The 13,618-nt window shown below is 42.9% G+C and overlaps 1 protein-coding gene across 1 annotated transcript; it reads left to right on the top strand.

Moving 5' to 3' along the window:
* The first annotated feature begins 864 nt into the window (after window positions 1-864).
* LOC106574492 (inositol-3-phosphate synthase 1-A) lies at window positions 865-11,174 on the top strand. Its single transcript, XM_014150401.3, has 11 exons — window positions 865-1,140; window positions 6,395-6,517; window positions 6,600-6,761; window positions 7,701-7,833; window positions 8,262-8,455; window positions 8,589-8,738; window positions 8,824-9,039; window positions 9,277-9,441; window positions 9,638-9,751; window positions 9,823-10,040; window positions 10,209-11,174. The coding sequence occupies exons 2-11, from the start codon at window positions 6,404-6,406 to the stop codon at window positions 10,396-10,398; spliced, it is 1,656 nt and encodes a 551-aa protein (XP_014005876.1). The 5' UTR covers window positions 865-1,140; window positions 6,395-6,403; the 3' UTR covers window positions 10,399-11,174.
* The last annotated feature ends 2,444 nt before the right edge of the window (window positions 11,175-13,618 follow it).

The raw sequence follows: 13,618 nt of genomic DNA, 5'->3' as shown, positions 1-13,618 counted from the left end.
ATAGAGGTAGATATGCATAGGGGTAAGGGGACTAGGCATCAGGATACACAGTGCCGTGGAAAAATATTTTCCCCCTTTCTGATTTTCTCTATTTTTGCATATTCTTTTACTGAAACTTATCATCATGTTGTGGGGGTGCTTTGCTGCAGGAGGGACTGGTGCACTTCACAAAATAGATGGCATCATGAGGTAGGGAAATTATGTGGATATATTGAAGCAACATCTCAAGACATCAGTCAGGAAGTTAAAGCTTGGTCGCAAATGGGTCTTCCAAATGGACAATGACCCCAAGCATACTTCCAAAGTTGTGGCAAAATGGCTTAAGGACAACCAAGTCAAGGTATTGGAGTGGCCATCACAAAGCCCTGACCTCAATCCTATAGAACATTTGTGGGCAGAACTGAAAAAGCGTGTGCGAGCAAGGAGGCCTACAAACCTGACTCAATTACACCAGCTGTCAGGAGGAATGGGCCAAAATTCACCCAATTTATTGGGGGATGCTTGTGGAAGGCTATCAGAAACGTTTGACACAAGTTAAAAAATGTAAAGGCAATGCGACCAAATACTAATTGAGTGTATGTAAACTTCTGACCCACTGGGAATGTGATGAAATAAATAAAAGCGGAAATAAATCATTCTCTCTACGATTATTCTGACATTTCACATTCTTAAAATAAAGCGGTGATCCTAACTGACCTAAGACAAGGATTTTTTTCGAGGATTAAATGTCAGGAATTGTGGAAAAACTGAGTTTAAATGTACTTGACTAAGATGTATGTAAACTTCCGACTTCAACTGTGTATGTAAATGTCGGGGATTTTGCATAGACACTCCTCTGCCTACAAGTAGCCATTCCGGCTCTACCACTAAGCTATCTATAAATTAACGGGGCTCTAAGGGATATTCCCCTGCACTTGCAATGGGAATATTGGAACATCATACCTTCATTTCACTTCGGCTCACTTGACGAATTGAAGAGGTCGGGCTGCGCATGAGAACGAGCGATTTACTAGGCTATTAGATGAAATATAACAGAAAAATCTAAACAAGCAAGCTATCAAATCAACGAAGAACCGTCCGTAACCTACCACTGTTGTTTAGAAGAGAAAGTTCCATCTCCTGACTCCAACGTATCCCACGGTAAGTAGACTAAAGTGCGTAGTCTTTAAGTGCGTACTAGGCTTTTTTTTTTACTACTGAAGTGAATTTCCACTGTCAAAGTTCCGTAATAGGAGCTACGATACTAATATCTGTGCATACATAGGCTACTCTTCAGAATGGTGTTGTTTTGTAGGCTACAGTAGGAGTCACCGATTCGCCTGAAACTCCATGTCATGCATTCACAATCTAACGGTAATGCTGTACAGTGTATAAGGATCAACTCGCTTGTCGAGTCTGACCAGCTGAGGATTTGTCCTTTTCAGCCAACAATTTCCTTTGTGTTTCCTGTAGCCTATTGTCACTGGATCGATTACTTTCATTTTACGCTGGAGACTCGAACCCAATCTTGCTTGTGTCATTAGTTTTTCCCCGTTAACGTTTAGTAATGACCTGTCAAACACACTCCAGTAATGTCTGAAATAGACTCAAAGCAATACAATGTTTTTTTTTTGCATCTCAGGCGATTTTGGGGGTAGCCAGGGGCGAAAATCAGATATCAACTTTGGAGGGGACAATTACATGACATTTTCACAAGAGCAATTCCTGACGGGGACATCAAAAGTAGTGCTGTAACACATAGCCTACATTGTAATATGGTAAATGTATATTGAGGAACCAAAGAAATAAGGTGTTTGCTGTACTCCTAACTACCGGTACCCAAAACTACACAACTAATCACAACAGCAATACCATTGCCTTTAACAAATCTTAGTTCAGTCACCAGTTTAAGTTGAGAGTGGGGGTATCCATGGCATTTTCCAATTATGTTCCTATTTTACAAGTCAAAAAAATTTTAGAACCTTTCATAATGTTGCCAAACAAAGACTCAACAAACTTACCTGAGACTCCCTGTCTCTGCCAGTCTGTCCCTGCATATCTGTCCCCAACTCTGCTGTCTGTGTGCCATCTGTTGCCTGCTCTGCCTAATGACATCATTGTGAAACATTTCCATTAGAATTTCATTTATTTCTTATGAACATTTTATCAACTAGTCTTTGAGATATTAGGCTACTAGGGTTCTTACTTTGCATTTTGGTGTACTGAAAAATACTCTGATGTCCGTCTTTTTCTGCCATTTTTCTACCTGGCTGGCTGGCTACACACACACACAGTGTGTAGGTTATTTACAGTAGGAGATGGGCTTCTATCATCTTATCTTTTATCATTCTATTTGGGCTTCGATCTAAAAGGTAGCTAGCAAATGTGAAACGGATTAAAATGACAAGAGTTGACAGCTGTATGAGTTCACCATTTACACAACATATGCTGCAACCTTTTGTAATTTTAATAGTTTGTTTCATATTGGCTGGCTTCCAACAATAGCTGAATTTGCAAAGCTAGCGAGCACCAATTCCGTTTCAGTGGTGTTTGCTATAATCTTTGCTACCCGGGTTAAATAAAGGTGAAATAAAATAAATAAATAAAAGTTCCCTTGCGACAATTTAGCTTTTGCAACGAGACCATTAAATATATTTAAGACAATGGTAGAAGAGAGCGTAGTTCTGTTCAGTTTGGACTTCAGTTTATCGCTAACCTTATCACAGGGACTTTGAAGCACTAACTTACATCATCTGCATGCTGATCTTGGAATAAATTGACGATAGCAAAGATTCCATCTTTGACGAGGCCACATAAATGGAATAATTACTAGCTAGCTTAATAGTTCATATTTGCCCGCTAGCTCTGCATATTCAGCTAGTGTGTGTGCGCGATTGACTGGATTAACCTCACGTCAGTTACGTTCATTGAGTGCCTTTCAGACAGTGGATACGACCCCTCTGTTACCTTGCCAACTAAGGAACTGGCAGTGGATCAAACCATTGTGAGGCGAAGGGTGGGGGGGGGTCGCAATCTTTTGAAACTTAAAAACGCGCTATTAAGTGTCTATAATCAGCACAATTGCTTTCATTGCGTATTATTAATATTATTTAAATGACATAGTTATGTTTCAGTGATATATTGGGGGGGACAAATCATATTTTTCCCAGGATGGGGGGGTCGTGTCCCCCCCATCCCCCCCGGGATTTCCGCCCCTGGGGGTAGCCCAAACCCGCAATAGAACCCTGGCTCAGCGACTATCAGGCCAATACCTTTAAACCGCTACGCCAAGAGATCCGAACCTCTTGACAAGATGGCTAGGTATTGGTTAAGGTTGCTATAATACTTCCTTCCGGAGAGCTGTCCCCACGCCTCTCTATACCAGTGGTTCCCTATACCAGTGGTATAGGGAACCAACCGTTCTCGGTTTCCAAACCACCAACTGAATTTTGCTCTGCCCGGAGTACCCCTGAAGTACCCCGTCATGTGCATTTGACCAGTATGCCTATGGTCTCGAGTCTTCTCAAGTACCCCCTGTGGAAAAGCCAAGTACCCCTGGTGGGGAACCAATGCTCTAAACGAAGTTCCTCCCCACTGGGCAAAAACTGGTTGAATCAACATTTTTTTCCCATGTAAGTTCAACAAAAATAAATGTTATGTTGTTGAATCAATGTGGAAAGCTGGTTTGGTTGCATTTGCAAAAAGGCATCAATATAAGAGAATTTCTTTTCACCCCCTTTAAAAAAAAAAAAATTGTATTTATTTTGACCTAAATCCAATGTCATGTGACATGTTCTGGTGATTTCATGTTAGTTGACAACTCAACCAAATGTTAATCAAAAATAGACATTGAACTGATGTATGTACCCAGTTGGTCACGTGTACATGCCTCTGCGAGGGCGCCATCCCACATCGGACTCCAACTTCACCCCGGGTACCGCGACTGTCAAACAACCGCTTTAACGTTAGGCCAAGAGATCTGAACCTCTTGATGAGACTTACGTAGGCTATAGATAGGTGTAATCTAGAGCCAGGCAGGGAAAAAAGTCATTATAAAGGGAATTTGACAATTTTGACAGTGTTCGGATAAAAACTTGAATACCTGAATTCCAACCAAAATGCCCAATCTCCAATCATTATTTGTTTGTGCCAGTAGGCTACAAAGTTTTATGATATCTTCATCCATTGTCTGTTACATTTGTCAGAATTGTATTTTTAACAATTTAGACAGCCGTTTCTAATATACAGTAAGTAGGGCCAAAAACTCTCACATCAACACCATTATCCCAGAAACCCTAGACCCACTCCATTTTGCATACCGCACCAACAGTTCCACAGATGATGCAATCTCTATTGCACTCCACACTGCCCTTTCCCACTTGGATGAAAGGAAAATCTATGTGAGAATGCTATTCATTGACTACAGCTCAGCGTTCAACACCATAGTGCCCTCAAAGCTCATCAATAAGCTAAGGACCCTGGGACTAAACACCTCCCTCTGCAACTGTATCCTGGACTTCCTGACGGACCGCCCCCAGGTGATAAGGATGGGTAATAACACATCCGCCACGCTGATCCTCAACACGGGGGCCCCTCGCGTGCGTGCTCAGTCCCTTCCTGTACTCCCTTTTCACTCATGACTGCACGGCCAGGCACGACTCCAACACCATCATTAAGTTTGCCGATGACACAACAGTGGTAGGCCTGATCACCGACAACGATGAGACAGCCTATAGGAAGGAGGTCAAAGACCTGACCATGTGGTGCAAGGACAACAACCTCTCCCTCAACGTGATCAAGACAAAGGAGATGATTGTGGACTGCAGGAAAAGGAGGAACGAGCACGCCCCCATTCTCATTGACGGGGCTGTAGTGGAGCAGGTTGAGAGCTTCAAGTTCCTTGGCGTCCACATCACCAACAAACTAAGATGGTATCAGCACACCAAAACAGTCGTGAATGTGCACGACAAAACCTATTCCCCCTTAGGAGACTGAAAAGATTTGGCATGAGTCCTTAGATCCTCAAAAGGTTTTACAGCTGCACCTTCGAGAGCATCCTGACGGGTTGCATCCCTGCCTGGTATGGTAACTGCTCGGCCTCTGACTGCAAAGCACTACAGAGGGTAGTGCGTATGGCCCAGTACATCACCGGGGCCAAGCTTCCTGCCATCCAGGACCTCTATACCAGGAGGTGTCAGAGGAAGGCCCTAAAAATTGGCAAAGACTCCAGCCACCCTAGTCATAGACTGTTCTCTCTGCTACTGCACGGCAAGCAGTACTGGAGCACCAAGTCTAGGTCCAAGAGGCTTCTAAACATCTTCTACCCCAAGCCATAAGACTCCTGAAGAGCTAATCAAAGGGCTACCCAGACTATTGCCCCCCCCCCCCTCCCCCCACGCTGCTGCTACTCTGTTATCTACTTTAATAACTTTACCTACATGTACATAATCACGTCGACACTGGTGCCTCCGCACATTGACTCTGTATCGGTACCCCCTGTATATAGCCCGCTTTTGTTATTTACAGTGTGGTCTAAATATTTGTTATGCTTATCTCTTACTTTTTTTAAAGGTATTTTCTTAAAACTGCATTGTTGGTTAAGGGCTTGTAAGTAAGCTTTTCACTGTAAGGTTTACCTACACCTGTTCAATTCGGCGCATGTGACAAATAAAATTTGATTTGAAGCCCAATGCAAATCTGAAGTCTATTGGGCCTACATCCACCGTGTGATTAACTGATTTTGCTGTATATTCTAAAATTAATTCATTATTGTCTTTTGTTGAAATGATAACGACATTCCAACCATGTTCACCATTATCCAGTCCAATTGTGGCATGATTCCACTATTTATCAGTTTGCATCAGTTTCAATGCAGGACTTTTATTTTGAAGGCGAACCGCTGATTTGACTATTGTTGCTAAACGCTACTGCTGCTAACTTCACAGTCATGGCTTGTGGCGTATTACTATCGAAAGTGCGGAGTTCCGACTGAGACGTTTCACTTGAACAACCCTCCAAGTCGTAATTCAAGTGAGAATCTCAGAGAAAATGTTGTGACGTTTCACCACAGACGTTTAATCTTTTTAACCAAAAGATGACAAATACGCTTTTGACAATTAGCCTCTAAATTTGTTAATGTAGATAGTTTGACCATATTGTCAATGTTAAGCGAGCTAGCTAACTTTTTTTTATTTGCATCGTTAGCCACCTTATCAATTTATTCAGTCTATACGTATTTTTCTAATTTTAATATTTTTTGCTATATTTGTGGAAATTAAGTTGTTCAAATAAATATATGAAGCCAAAGAACACCTAGCCTAACTCTGTCTTAATATCTCCCCTAACTCTCCTGTTGCACTTTATCACTCTCTTTCTTTTTGTCTCTCTGCCTCTCTCTGTGCCACTCTCTCTCAAGCCTGCAGTCATGACTGAGAACATTCGTATCAACAATCCCAATGTGAAGTACACAGATACACACATCGAGGCTCAATACTGCTACCATACTACTGCTGTACGCAGGGATGGAGACACACTCACAGTAAGTCTCACACACACACACACACACCAGCATCACCGATCTCATTTCTAACTGTGTTACTCTCGCGACTCCACCCCTCCAGGTGACCCCGTCCGTTAGTGAGCTTGAGTTCCATACTGAGCGACGTGTCCCCAGGCTGGGGGTGATGCTAGTTGGCTGGGGAGGAAACAATGGGACAACCGTCACCGCTGCTGTCCTGGCCAACAGACTGGGACTCACCTGGAGAACCAAAACTGGAGAACAGGTAAGGTGTTGTGTGTCTCATTGAGCCTACTTTGTAACAGTTTTTTGGCCTATTTTCCAAAGACATGTCTCTCCCCTGATGCAGAGCCTCATTATACCCCTAATACAGTGATGGGTACACACACACACACACACACACACACACACACACACAATGGTTTCATGGAGTGTTAAGGGCTTAACATTGACTGACACACTAATGTTTACAACACAGGCAGTCCTTTACCTTATATTGATTTTTTTATTTTACCTTTATTTAACTAGGCAAGTCAGTTAAGAACAAATTCTTATTTTCAATGACAGCCTAGGAACAGTGGGTTAACTGCCTTTTTCGGGGGCAGAACGACAGATTTTTTTCCCTTGTCAGCTCAGGGATTCAATATTGCAACAATTCAGTTAAAAGTCCAATGCTCTGACCACTAGAATACCTGCCGCCTCAGGGCATCATTACTTCCCCAAATGTGTGTGTTCTTTTTTTCCTGTTTGAAAAAATCCCTCAAATCATTCTCCATTTAATGCAGAGATATTCAAAGTTGGGGTCCTGGGGGGAATTGCAGTGGGTTTGCCAAAACAATTTAAAAGTGAACATTATTGTATAGGATAATATAAAACGTTTTTGAAAAAGATCATTTGAAAAATAATTGAGTGCATTTATTTATTGGTTTTCTTAATTCTGATAAGAGAGATGAAAATGTAGTGAATTGAAGGTTATTTGTTGATGTACAAATCCCCCCCCCCCCAAAAAAAATGTAAATGGTAAATTAAGGTTGTGTCATTAGATTTTGAGTGGGGTTGGCTGAAATTCTGGTTGGAAAAAAGGAGTCCCCGTAGAAAAAGTTTGAATACCACTGATTTAATATGTTGTTATTATTCAATACTTTTGTTTTGTCTCTGTTTTATTACCCTCTCCCCCTTTTCGAACCCCCCTCCCCCTTCCCAGAAAGCCAACTACTACGGTTCCCTCTTCCAGTCCTCAACTGTGTGTTTAGGGCCGGGGCCAGATGGAAAGGAAGTTAACATTCCGTTCCGTGACCTCCTACCCATGGTGCACCCTAATGATATCGTCTTTGATGGTAAAGGAGTGTGTGTGTGTGTGTGTGTGTGTGTGTGTGTGTGTGTGTGTGTGTGTGTGTGTGTGTGTGTGTGTGTGTATGTGTGCATGTCTGTCTATGGGTGTGTGTGTGTCTATATGTAATCAGAGAAGGAATGCTGACACTAGGTCAGTTCTTCATGGGCCACTGTGGAGAAGGAGAAGGTAAAAGGCTTCATGTGGAATGTCTCTCTGCCAGGCTGGTTATTTAACCTCCTGTTTAACTCTATCAGTTTATCTAGCACCATTATTCAGCACTGCCCTGGAGGCAGAGATACAGTACACACCTCTGGTCCTCTAGTCTAACTGGTCCTCTATCTTCTTTTGGGCCTGTCTGACGGGTTTTCTTTGAAGAGACATTAGGTTTGTAAAACGTTAGCTAACTAATTAAATAAAGAGTGTGTGTGTCAGGCTGGGACATCTCATCCATGGACCTGGGCAGTGCGATGGAGAGAGCCGAGGTCCTTGATTGGTCCCTCCAGGAGAAGCTCCGCCCACACATGAGCAACCTCCGACCCCGAGCCTCCATCTATATCCCAGAATTCATAGCTGCCAACCAGGCGGGCCGAGCAGACAACGTTCTGAAAGGGACCATGGCTGAACAGGTACGCCCAATCCCAAGTAGTGTGTGTGTGTGTGTGCCTCGTACACCCTGTCCCCTAACCCTTTATCTCTTAACCCATAGACCCTATGTGTCTCTGTGTGTCTGAGTAGTGATTCTTCTCTCTCTCCCTCCAGGTGAAGCAGATCAGAGCAGACATTCAGGACTTCCGGCATTCAAGCGGCGTGGACAAGGTCATCGTTTTGTGGACGGCCAACACCGAACGTTTCTGTGACCTCACAGCCGGGGTCAACGACACGGCCAAGAATCTCCTGGCTGCCATACAGGTAGAGATCTGACAGATCTATTCTCTCTCCCTTTTACACTCTCTCTCTCTCTCCCTTTTACACTCTCTCTCTCTGTCTCTATCAGTCAGGTGGGGAGGTGTCTCCCTCTACTTTGTTTGCCGTAGCCAGTATCCTGGAGGGCTGTGCCTACATTAACGGTTCTCCCCAGAACACGTTTGTCCCTGGGGCGATAGAGCTGGCTGTGGAGAGAAACGTGTTCATAGCAGGAGATGACTTCAAGTCTGGTCAGACAAAGATCAAGTCAGTCCTGGTCGACTTCCTCATCAGTGCTGGGATCAAGGTGAGAGGTCGACCCAGTCCATTTGATGTTTCATTCACTTTAATCGGACTTCTGTTATATGAACAGTCCCCGTTCCACTTGTATAATGACAAAGTACATAATTATACAATTACTAAGTTATTCTAAAATTACTATACAACATGTTAAAACTGTTATTACAACGGTAGTACCCAGGTATAAGGGCAATTTCATGTGTGTAAACACCAGGCTACGTGTTGCCGTCTGTTGCCATGACAGCCCACCTCCATTGTCAGCTACAATCACCTTGGCAACAACGATGGTATGAACCTCTCGGCACCGCAGCAGTTCCGCTCCAAGGAGATCTCCAAGAGCAATGTGGTGGATGACATGGTCAACTCCAACCCTATACTGTACCGCAAAGGGGAGAAACCTGACCACTGTGTAAGTTTGCGGGTGTTTTTTGTGTGTGTGTGTAACACAGAGAAACCTGATCTGTGTTAAGAGTTGAATGTTTGTGTGTTTTTTCATACCTGGTAGATATCAATAGCATTGCGTTTCTTTTACGATGTGGCAGAAAGTATCCATAGTTTTTCTTGAGAATTACTTGACTCAGTTGTCTTGCTGTGCGTGTGTGTAGGTGGTGATTAAGTATGTGCCGTATGTGGGGGACAGTAAGAGGGCGATGGATGAATACACCTCTGAGATCATGATGGGAGGAACCAACACTATCGCAATGCACAACACCTGTGAGGTGAGTCTCACACACACACACACACACCTACACCTCAACCTGATTTTTCTAACAAAGGTGTCTCTCTCCAGGACTCTCTGCTAGCCAGCCCTATCATCCTGGACCTGGTCCTCCTCACAGAGTTGTGTCAGCGTGTATGTGTTCGGCCCCAAGGATCAGAGACCTTCCAGTCCTTCCACAGTGTCCTGGCTATCCTCTCCTTCATGTGCAAAGCTCCCCTCGTCCCCCCTGGGGCCCCGCTGGTCAATGCCTACTTCAGACAGAGAGCCTGCATTGAGAACATCATGAGGTCAGAACACATACCACCCTGTCTTGTTAGGGATTTGTCTTAGTGGTCACCAATCGTAATGTTTGTTACTGAACTTCCTGTCTCTTGTCCAATAATAATGTTGTACCGGTCTCTGTGGTTATATGCATTCAGTTTTGCAACTGACTAGGTATCCCTTTTCCCTTTCAGAGCGTGCCTTGGTCTCCCCCCTCAGAACCACATGCACCTGGAGCACAAGCTGCAGAGGGGCTTCCTGCCTCGCCACGACAACCGTATCTACGACAATGTGCCTACCAAGATGGTCCTAAACACCAGTTACCACGCCTCCCAACAGAATGGTGTCTGCGCACACGTGGTGAAAGAGGCAACGATTGGATAATGGCTGCAGATTAGGTCTCTGTCATCACGGGGAAGATTCTAGAAGTGTCCACAGCCATAGAGAAACAATTTACATCCATAGTTTAGTTTATTAGGATCCCCATTAGCTGTTGCACATGCAGCAGCTACTCTTCCTGGGGTTACACACTATTACATATTCAGATACTTATATACAGTGCAGTTAAATTAGATCCATAGAAAGTTATCCAAACTCTTTATACAGCATACTGTATGATGATCATGTTTTATTTGGCCTATTTGTGTAAGATGCATACAGTAGGAAAAATTGGCTGAAATCATTGTAACTTTTGGATGACCAGTTTAATATTCTGTGGTTTTAGACTCGTATTGCTCATATACATACCAACTTAACCAAACTCTGTTCTTGTATTTGTTCCAATGACATGTAAAATGCAATGTTACCCTACCATCCCTACCCTTCTTGGAGTAAACTAATGGACAACAATACTTCTACTGCTACTTACAGCTATTTTCGCTCACATCTACGAGACCTGTATTTAAACAATTATACATGTATTGCTAATTTCCCCTTGCTTCAAGTGCTGGATTTTCACCCACAGCGGCCAATCCACCATTCATTCTGATAGTAAATCCAACCCTCCAATGTCTACAGATTAACCCATCTTTCCCGGTATAATGCCATTTTTATATTTCCTTTTGCAATACATCCCTCCATTTTACTATGATGTCTTTTGAGTCCTTGTAACATTTCTACCGATATTGCCAAAAAAATAAATACTTTACCCAAGAGTATAATCATATTTCCCATTGACTGATCTGAAAAAACACGATCTCCTAACAATACAGTTTCCATGTCCCTGATATTATGGCATACAGTGAGGGGAAAAAAGTATTTGATCCCCTGCTGATTTTGTACGTTTGCCCACTGACAAAGAAACGATCAGTCTATAATTTTAATGGTAGGTTTATTTGAACAGTGAGAGACAGAATAACAACAAAAAAATCCAGAAATACGCATGTCAAAAATTTGTAAAAATTGATTTGCATTTTAATGAGGGAAATAAGTATTTGACCCCATCTCAATCAGAAAGATTTCTGGCTCCCAGGTGTCTTTTATACAGGTAACGAGCTGAGATTAGAGCACACTCTTAAAGGGAGTGCTCCTAATCTCAGCTTGTTACCTATATAAAAGACACCTGTCCACAGAAGCAATCAATCAGATTCCAAATTCTCCACCATGGCCAAGACCAAAGAGCTCTCCAAGGATGTCAGGGACAAGATTGTAGACCTACAAGGCTGGAATGGGCTACAAGACCATCGCCAAGCAGCTCGGTGAGAAGGTGACAACAGTTGGTGCGATTATTCGCAAATGTAAGAAACACAAAAGAACTGTCAATCTCTCTCGGCCTGGGGCTCCATGCAAGATCTCACCTCGTGGAGTTGCAATGATCATGAGAACGGTGAGGAATCAGCCCAGAACTACACGGGAGGATCTTGTCAATGATCTCAAGGCAGCTGGGACCATAGTCACCAAGAAAACAATTGGTAACACACTACGCCGTGAAGGACTGAAATCCTGCAGCGCCCGCAAGGTCCCCCTGCTCAAGAAAGCACATATACATGCCCGTCTGAAGTTTGCCAATGAACATCTGAATGATTCAGAGGACAACTGGGTGAAAGTGTTGTGGTCAGATGAGACCAAAATGGAGCTCTTTGGCATCAACTCAACTCGCCGTGTTTGGAGGAGGAGGAATGCTGCCTATGACCCCAAGAACACCATCCCCACCGTCAAACATGTAGGTGGAGACATTATGCTTTGGGGGTGTTTTTCTGCTAAGGGGACAGGACAACATCACCGCATCAAAGGGACAATGGATGGGGCCATGTACCGTCAAATCTTGGGTGAGAACCTCCTTCCCTCAGCCAGGGTATTGAAAATGGGTCGTGGATGGGTATTCCAGCATGACAATGACTCAAAACACACGGCCATGGCAACAAAGGAGTGGCTCAAGAAGAAGCACATTAAGGTCCTGGAGTGGCCTAGCCAGTCTCCAGACCTTAATCCCATAGAAAATCTGTGGAGGGAGCTGAAGGTTCGAGGTACCAAACGTCAGCCTCGAAACCTTAATGACTTGGAGAAGATCTGCAAAGAGGAGTGGGACAAAAACCCTCCTGAGATGTGTGCAAACCTGGTGGCCAACTACAAGAAACGTCTGAACTCTGTGATTGCCAACAAGGGTTTTGCCACCAAGTACTAAGTCATGTTTTGCAGAAGGGTCAAATACTCAATTCCCTTATTAAAATGCAAATCAATTTATAACATTTTTGACATGCGTTTTTCTGGATTTTTATATTTAAAATTATAGACTGATCATTTCTTTGTCAGTGGGCAAATGTACAAAATCAGCAGGGGATCAAATACTTTTTTTCCTCACTGTAACAACCATCCCTGGACCTGACTCCAAAAGTGAGCCACCAATAGACAGAACCAGAAAATATATTCTAGTGATTCTGCTTCCTCGTAGCAGAGTCTGCACAAGGCTGACTGTTCAATGTCCCATATATATTGAGCGTTCTTTTTGTAGGAAGTATTTGTAATAGCTTAAATTGAAACAAAAGGATTGATGTGTCAATTGTTGTTTGTCAGTTCATAGACCCGATGCCAAGGTATTGGGACATCCAAAACCTCTTCCCAAATGACTAGAATTCTTATACTGTACTGCTGTCAATCCTTTTGACAACAGTTTTTTTTCCTCTATCAGTACATTGGAGTTTAGCCATATTATTTGCATTAATATTAGATTTGCCTTTTCTGGAGGTAGAAATTGTAATACTTAAAAAAGGAGGATACTTTAAAACAGGGATCCATTGTGAATCCAATGAAAATGTAAGGTTTTAATATGCAAACAGGCATAGAGCCCACTCAAACAGGATTGGCCTCTCTTAGTAGCTTGCTAGAAAACCAATTTGGATGTAGATACAATGGAGGCTTTAAGAGAGGTTTAATGCCTTAATAGTTTTATCCCTACAAACTCATATTGGTTATATAAATATGCTCGTTTAACTTTATCTGGTTTGCCATTCCAAATAATGTGAATTTTTTTCCCCCCCATGATTTGAAAAAGGATTCTCCTGGAGATGGTAGAGCCATGGAATAAATAGGTAAACTGCAATATCATGAGAGAATTAATCAGGGAAATCTTCCCTTAAATGGATAGGTGTTTCCCTTTCCACTGTTT

Source organism: Salmo salar, chromosome 16 (genome assembly GCF_965601325.2).
Source record: "Salmo salar chromosome 16, fSalSal1, whole genome shotgun sequence".
NCBI lineage: Eukaryota > Metazoa > Chordata > Actinopteri > Salmoniformes > Salmonidae > Salmo > Salmo salar.
The sequence above is the reverse complement of the archived record's forward strand: the minus strand, read 5'-3'. Positions and strand labels throughout refer to the sequence as shown.

Coding starts and splice junctions, on each gene's coding strand:
- LOC106574492 (XM_014150401.3), top strand. CDS start 6,404: ATGACTGAGAACATTCGTATCAACAATCCCAATGTGAAGTACACAGAT. Junction 9,442..9,637: donor GGGAGAAACCTGACCACTGT/GTAAGTTTGCGG, acceptor GCGTGTGTGTAG/GTGGTGATTAAGTATGTGCC. Junction 10,041..10,208: donor TGCATTGAGAACATCATGAG/GTCAGAACACAT, acceptor TTTCCCTTTCAG/AGCGTGCCTTGGTCTCCCCC.